Below are 7,978 nucleotides of genomic sequence, written 5' to 3'. Positions count from 1 at the left end.
TCCGCCCCTTGACTTCTTTTTGTCTGCCGTCTAAAAGGTCATGTTTTGAAAGTTGACCTGACTAAAAACTGTTTTGTCAACAGTTCCGAGTCACATTTTTGTAGTCATTAACTCCCTGCTTGTCCGCTTATTGGTTCAGTTTAGGACAAAACGTTCCTTTGTTGTTTGCATTGCACACTGTCTTTTTCAAATAACAAAAAAGTACATACAGTACACGTGTATGAAAACATCAATGGTGAAAATGGAATATTAACATGGTCATGATTGTTCTTCTTGGAGGAGGTCATTCTCACGGTATAGGATGAAGTTCCGCAGGAGGGGAGGGAAAAGTAGAGAGTTCATAATCTCGGCGTTGTTCAATCGCTTGAGGGTCAAACATCTTCGGATCAAGAGCCGGCACAAATGAGACAGTGAGCGAGGGCTACCTGTGCATCAACACATATGAACAAATGAACATGTGATCGTAGAAAAATGTAAACCTAAGAATTTGTGAGCATATGCATCAATTCATGCAAAAGTCAGAACTTTTTGGTGTGAATTCATGATTATTTATAGGCGTAAAGATTCGATGCCATGACACTGGAGAAGGTGAATACACAAATACATGAGGAGGAGGATAAACTGTAAAATGTATGCATGAGGCCACACAGAACGCCACTGACTGAGAACGTTGCAAATGTGAGTCCACTCGGGTTGCTTCTGGAGGATTCTTGAGAGTTTAGAGCAAATGCGAACTTGGTCCACGTAATCGAGCAGAATCTGCACGACGCGGCCGGCCAAGTGCACGAGACAGCACAGACTCATAAAGTCACAGAACTGGAAAGACATTAAAAAAAAATTATGTGGCCAACCTGCTGCTTCGAATGCCATTTATCAAATACATATGAAAATAATTTTGGGAGATGAATATACGTGTATACACACGCATTCATTTTCAACAGTCATCCTTGTCAGAGTCACAGGTGACTGGAGCCTATCTTATAATAGTAGTTTGCCGTAATAATTGATTTTAAATTATCAAGCTGATTTCCTCTTGCCCGCCTCTGTAAAACTTCTTGACATTTCAGTCTTATCTGAGTACAATGAAAGCCCACCCCAAAAAGCAAGATCTTGTTTTTGACTTTAGCGAAAAACGACGAAGAAAGGAGCTGGCACTGACTGGTATCTTTTCGTCATCCGGGTCACGGCAGCCTTCGTCGTCATGGCGACAAAGAAAGCACTTCTCGACCTTGTAGCCGGCGTTGAGTAGCATTCTCATCATGGTAGCATCCTTAAGGCAGTATTGCAGCGCGGTAGGGAAGCGCGTGTCGCTCACGGCACCAAAGTATCGGTTGACGTCGGCCTTGGCCTCAATCAGCATGCGCACAATGCGGTGATGACCTGAGCGTACCGCCACCAGCAGACAACTGAGCGGGTCGAGGTCAGGCTTTGCGCCGGCATCCAGTAGCTGCCGCACGCAATCGGCGTCACCATTGGACACGGCAAAGTAAAGGGCACTCTGGCGCATATCGGCGTAGTTCTGCGAATGGAGGGCGCTCATGCGGTAGTTGACGTCGAAGCCGTGCGAAAGCAACAGCGACAAGCAGCGGCTCTGGCCGCCCTCAGCTGCCGAGTGCACCGGACTCTGGCCCACCTCCTTCATGGCCCGCTTGCTCGTCGCCTTCAGAAGGAGCTTCACCGCCCTTTAAACAAAGGCAGGCTCAAGTTAGACACCTGAGAAATCATAACTGTCAATCGTCCACATGATTGTCCGTTCATCATCAATGCAGCCATTCTTCATGCAGCATTCATTGTACAATATTCCAAACATAGATCCATCCATCCATTAAATCGACTGACTCGTAGTGTCCTGAGTAGGCAGCCTTGTGTATGGGTAGATGTCCATTGGCGCTAGGCAGGTTTGGATCGGCGCCGTTGTCTAACAACAGCTGAATACAGAGGGTGTTCCCTGAGCCAGCCGCATCCAACAGAACGCTTTCACCATTACACGCCTGAGAGTTCACCCTGCTGCCTGAAAAATAAACAGTCTGTAATAATCTCTTCCCGGTGGCTTCTGGCCTTACTGTGTAGAATTAGCATGTTCTGCCCAGGCCCATGTGGGTTTTCTCTGGTTATTCCGGTTTCCTACTACAATCCCAAAACATGCGCGGCAGACTGGTTGAACACTCGTGATCGTGATTGGTTCTCCGTGTCCTTGTGCCCTGGGATTGGCCGGCAACCAACTCAGGGTGTCCCCTACCTGGTGCCCATAGTTGACTGGAATAGGCTCCAGCACCCCTGCGCCCATTGTGAGGATACGTGGTTCTGAAAATGAATGAATGAATCTCTGTGGCAACATTAACAACACAAAAATAGGATGTAAATTAAGATTAGTATGTCTGCCTCATACTATAGTTCTGAGATCAAGAGTTCAATCCTGGATCTGGATCCTGAAGGCTCTGGCCTTGTTGTAAAAAGTTTGCATGAAGTTTGTCTTCCTGTTAAATATACAGCAGGTGGCACAAAATGTACAGAAATGGACTGAGAATGCCCCCAAAATGATCAAGAATTGACTGCAAACCAACAGGAAGTGCCTTAGAAATGTCCCAATATGAAGATACTTTTTAATTACAAAATGAACATACCGCAGTTAAGAAGGATCTCCACGATGGCCACGTGTCCTTGCTCGGCGGCCGCAGCGAGAGGCGTGACTCCATTGATATCTCTGTTGTTGACGCGTCCGCCGTTCCTGAGGAGCAGCATCAGGACTTCGACATTTCCAGCCTGTGCCGCCTCGTGCATTGCCGTTCGCTTCTTTGCGCACACTTGATCTACCCAAGCATTGTGACGCACCAGTGCAGCTGTCATCTCGTACAATGATGCATGTGCCGCTAAAGTGGAACACAAAAAAGCGCATTGTAACTAATTAGCGTTAGGGCTATTTAATTGCGATCTAATCCAATAGGACAAAGGTATGTTGTGATACGGGCGGTAGTTGAGTGGTTAGCAGGCTTGATCTCAGGTGGGTCCTCACTTGTGAAGTTTGCATGTCCTCCCTGGGGCTTTCGTGGTTTTTCTCTGGGTACTCTGGTCTCCTCCATCAATTTAGGGTGTCCACTGGTTGGTGGTGGTAAGTATTTCTTGGAGCGGTATGCCATACCCATATTTTGTCATTTAATTTCCCAATATGCCAGTAACATTGCCCAGGTCTATGTACAATACAAGACACTACATATATATTATATTATACTATATCTATAATTACAAATACGTGTCGTTAACATTTATGTGAAGGGCCTCTATTGCCAATGTACACATAAACGTTTTTCTTCAAGTATTTCTTTCATAATTAATTTAGTATACGTGGTAATACAGGGTGAATCCCCCCCCCCCCCCCAAAAAAAGGAATTTTTGAAGTGTGTATTGGCAGACAAGTGACAGCACAGCAAGCCAGCGACATTTAAGTAACCATGGTTAATCCAGGATGAAATTCACAGTACTCCATCTGATATGTTGCAGCGATCAATAAGGAATCTCAACAGTAGATTTAAAAGTGTATTCATACAAGAAGAAGCCATCTGAAATATATTTCTTAAACGGCCTTTTTTAAAAGTTCTTTTTTTTTTACCATGAAGAAAATATGTTTCTTAGATCACCCTTGGTTTTTATCGACTTGTTAAATTGTTTTATGTGTCCTAAAATATGATCATGACAAGCCTTATTCACATTACCTAGCAACAATGGTGCCTCGTTCTTGGCGTTGACTACGTTAGGCTGGGCCCCATGTTCCAGCAGAATCCTGACGTTGTCAGTGAGGCCGCTTTTCACAGCCATGGTTAGCGCTGTCTCGCCGCCCTCCACCGCTCTGGTTTCCAGGCACAGCTCACCTGCCACTGACAAGTCAAACAGTCTCCATCTAAACCCCTACAGCTAATCTAACCAAGCAGGGGAGCTGACAAGTGTGTGAGTATGCGATCACACCCCAAAATATGAATCAGATGTTATTATTCCACCTGAGATCTTTTCAGCTGTTATCCAGGAGCAAACACACACACACACAAAGCTCGAAAGCACTCCTGGAATGCTATTGGGAAATATTTCGCGGGTTATGCTATTGACTCATATAGACAGTGAGTACAAAGATTTCTCACTTCTGAGGGGTATCGCAGGGGGGAAAAACAAGTAAATGCAGCAAAAAAAGTGGAAAACAAATTTTCATCTCACAGCAAACAATCTTAAAAATGCCCATTGGAAATAAGAACCAATGTAACCAATGTAGATTAGACTGTTACTTTGAATTAAGGACTATTTAAAATTCAGTATCCAAACCCCCCAAAAATCTACGTACAGTACAGACGACCTTGTTTCATATTAATGCCAGATATTTCAGATTGTCTAATTTCAAAACAACTTTCCATGTGACTATGCACTGACAGCAAATATAAAGTGGATGAACATTTCCGTCCCAGGTTCGAGTCCCACTGTTGAAAATCATATCTGTCAGCAGATACACAGAAGGTTAGGCTTAAACAAGTGGGCACTACGCTCCCATCTTGCAGTCCACAGAGGCCGTTCCCCGGTTGACAATTTAGTACTTTGTAAACTTTTAAATCTTCGGACAAAAGGCAGACTACGCCCCAGCCCCTGCACCTGCAGTGGCCCTACATGACCGCTTTGCCCACCCCTAACAACAAAGTAGATCGTGGGAGGTTGGCTCATTGAAAAGTAGATCATGGAGTGAAAATGTGTGAGCGCCCCTGGCCGATACCATCAGGCGGCAGAAGGTAATCATTCTTTCATTCATTCATTTTATGAACCGCTTTATCCTCACTAGGGTCGTGGGGGGTGCTGGAGCCTATTCCAGCTGACTTCGGACCAGAGGCGGTGGACACCGTGAATCGGTGGCCAGTCAATCCCAGGGCATGAGGAAATGGCCAACCATTCACTTTATCTCTCATACCTAGGGCCAATTTAGAGTGTCCAATCAGCCTACCATGCATGTCTTCAGAATGTGGGAGGAAACCGCAGTACCCGGAGAAAACCCACGCAGGCCGGGGAGAGCATGCAAACTCCACACAGGTGGAACGACCTGGATTTGAACCCAGGACCCCATAGCTGTGAGGCCGACACGCTAACCACTCATTCAATTAATTATCTCAAATTATTTCACTTCTGGTAACTTGAAAATTGTAACCACCACAGGTTTTTTTTGCAATAAAATAAGTGAATGCTATTCAAGATCTGTCATGGCATGTACTGTATATATTTGACCAAGTATTTGAACATGGATGTAACGCTTGTAGTTAGCCCACTACTGAGCGGTGCCTTACGTGTCAGGATGGTTTCCAGGACCTCGAGGTTGGGCCGACAGGCAGCTCGGTGGAGTGGAAGCCAGCCGCGTCCGTCTGCCTCCCGGAAGGCCCTCGGATACTTCAGCAGTGTCTTCAGTGTGGAAGCGTCACCTGGTTGCCATGGCTACACCATATGAGCAGCAACACCAAAGAGTGACAGGCATGCCTTATTCTTGTTTCTTACCTTGCTCGATGACGACAAATAGTCGAAGGTTCACCTCAGTAGTTAATGCTAAGCTAAGCAATGACAGGGACAGAAACAACACCAGAAGTGTTTAATGTATACATGAGCCAAGATATATTATTTAAAAAATCCCTGTGTAGTGTTTTGAGGGTATTATATTCAGAGTTTTTAACTATAAACACTTAACAGGCCATTGAACGATATATAAAAAAGTACACTTCCAGAGCCAATTCAAGGTACATTCAGGCTAAAACCTTTCTATTGGCATTAGGGTCGAAAGCAGTAAATCCACTCAAATCAAACCAGAATACACAACAATATCCTCTCACCCAAACAAATAAAATTGCAAAAAAATAGGAAAAAAAATACAAAAATTAAGTTCATCCAACGCATTTTATTGGTATGCAATTTGTTTCATTTTTTTTGGTTGAATTTTAATATCCACCTCCAAATGAGAAATGATATGCAGTTCCCAGGTCCCCGCACTGCAAGGCGCTAAAATGCCAGTTATTATTTTAGCAAAAAAAAAATGTTGAAATAAAAATGCAACGTAGCTTAACGTCCACGTATAGACATACAAGTTTAACTATTAAAAGTGATCAAAAACCTGCCAAATTTTACAGAAGTAGCTCACATTTTATCAGCAGCCATAGCCATAGTAGCTATTTTTCAACAAACACAGTTAAAATAAAGCTGCCTAATAATTTCATTCCTTTTTTTCTGACTAAAACAAAATATTACAAAAAAAATTATGTATTTTTCACGGGGGGGGAAATGCTAAATTAATTAGTTCAATGTACCCAAAAATATTAATGAAAAATTCATATCGTGAAAGATGTGAATTTGGAAGCATTTACCTGCCAGGCGACTTGATGAAGATCTCACGACATGTGTTGTAGATGTCATGCTGGATGTTATAGGAGTTGAGATCATCATTGTCCACATCATCATCCCCATCATCAGCCACATTGTCGACATATGAATTCATTATGCTGAGAGAAAAGTGTACCCCATTTCAGTGCAACATTGCAACGTTTTGAGGGCTTTGGGGGTTATTTTGGTATTCCTATGGTATTTAATGTTGTACAGGAGTAACAGTTCTTTAAATAGATTTAGATAAAAAAGTTTAAAAATGTAAAATAATAATTTAATGAAGAGGGGAAATAGATTTGCTATATATATTTTCTTAAAAGGGCCTTCTGTCACCTTTTGGTTTTTGTGTTAGCAAATAAACTGTGTTATGACTGATTAAGATACTATATAAGAAGCCAAACAGTTCAAACAATCAGTATTACGAGCCGTCATGCCGGGCATGATGCATCACAGTTACTATGACGATGATGAGGCGTGAACATTACCATGTGATTGCATCAAATTCAAAAGATACCCAAAACGTCCAAATTCCAGTAAAATGTCTTACCTGTGAGTTCTGACGGCAGCAATCAACAATGTTCAAATGTCAACACCGTTGTTGCACATGCACACAAAAGAGTGGTGGTTTTATATTTAGGTGTTGAGCCCCGTTAGGACACAGACGGGGGTGAAAAGGCTGCGCGGCGGCGTGATGCCTTCTTATGAAATATGGCCGGGTGACGCTCTCCATTGTGTGGGATAAGCCGGGTAGCTTTGGGTCAGGCGGCAGTCCGGGCCTAGCAGGCATCTTGGGTTTCAATGGCGCCATTTTTCGACACCTGGATGAGATTAAGCGTGATGGATGATGGCAAAATTGTTTGCTGACATGCCGAAATGCTGCATGATGGCAGAGCAAACAACTAAAAGTCCAAACAAAAGGCGTGATGTGATGTTTGTTTGAAGGCTTCACTTGAATTGGTGCTCTTGACAACAATTTTGGATTTGATAAACAAATTCTCAAAAAAAAATTAAAAAGATTTTTAAATAAATACTTCCGCGATTAAAATTTCAATGGCAACTTCATTTGCCATTTTTAACGTAGGTCTTTTTTTTTTATTTCCATAGGAAATTACCTCCAATAATCTATTTTGAGAGTTTAAATTTGTTAACGTTTTTCAAAACAGATTTTTATCTTTTTACTTTAAATTTGAATATATATGTTCAGTTTTAATTATTTATAAATTATTTCTGTCATAGACAATGTACAAGTGTATGCAATAGATTAATGTACAAAAGTGTGTTTTATGAAACATCGTACATAAGACAGAAAACACTTTGCATGACAGTTAACAAATCTGGATTGTAGCTCGTGGTTTTCCCGTAGAATTCTTGAAGTGTGGGAGAGATGAGACAAATTTCAAAGGTCATCGGGCTGGGAGCTGGCAACTGTTTAACTGGGAATTTAATGATAAGAAGCAGAAAAGACAAGCTGGTGTGTGGACCAATGCCTTTAGCCGACCATCAAGCTTGAAAGCCATTCTACCACAGCTGAGGTAAGTATAGACCTTCCCATTGCACAAAGCGAATGGTCCTTGATATTTGCTCTATTTTT

General features: G+C 42.6%; 1 protein-coding gene across 1 annotated transcript; it reads right to left on the bottom strand.

Annotated features, from left to right (window-relative positions):
• asb15a (ankyrin repeat and SOCS box containing 15a) lies at positions 1 to 6,502 on the bottom strand. Its single transcript, XM_077597487.1, has 9 exons — positions 6,372 to 6,502; positions 5,515 to 5,567; positions 5,310 to 5,441; positions 3,711 to 3,872; positions 2,625 to 2,870; positions 1,840 to 2,011; positions 1,160 to 1,682; positions 663 to 816; positions 1 to 425 (listed from the first exon to the last, which is right to left on the bottom strand). Exons 1-9 carry the CDS (start codon positions 6,500 to 6,502, stop codon positions 259 to 261), a joined length of 1,740 nt encoding a protein of 579 aa, XP_077453613.1. The 3' UTR covers positions 1 to 258.
• Positions 6,503 to 7,978: the final 1,476 nt, after the last annotated feature.

The sequence above is a fragment of the Stigmatopora argus genome, chromosome 3 (assembly GCF_051989625.1).
Source record: "Stigmatopora argus isolate UIUO_Sarg chromosome 3, RoL_Sarg_1.0, whole genome shotgun sequence".
Taxonomy (NCBI): domain Eukaryota; kingdom Metazoa; phylum Chordata; class Actinopteri; order Syngnathiformes; family Syngnathidae; genus Stigmatopora; species Stigmatopora argus.
Note: the sequence above shows the minus strand (reverse complement) of the source record. Positions and strands in the feature narration are given on the sequence as shown.

What these genes read in the sequence shown, in the direction of transcription:
- asb15a (XM_077597487.1), bottom strand. Translation starts at nt 6,502, where the DNA reads ATGAATTCATATGTCGACAATGTGGCTGATGATGGGGATGATGATGTG. An exon ending in CGAGGCACCATTGTTGCTAG is followed by an intron (nt 2,871 to 3,710) that starts GTAATGTGAATA and finishes GTTCCACTTTAG; the next exon opens with CGGCACATGCATCATTGTAC. An exon ending in TCACATTTGCAACGTTCTCA is followed by an intron (nt 426 to 662) that starts GTCAGTGGCGTT and finishes GTTGATGCACAG; the next exon opens with GTAGCCCTCGCTCACTGTCT.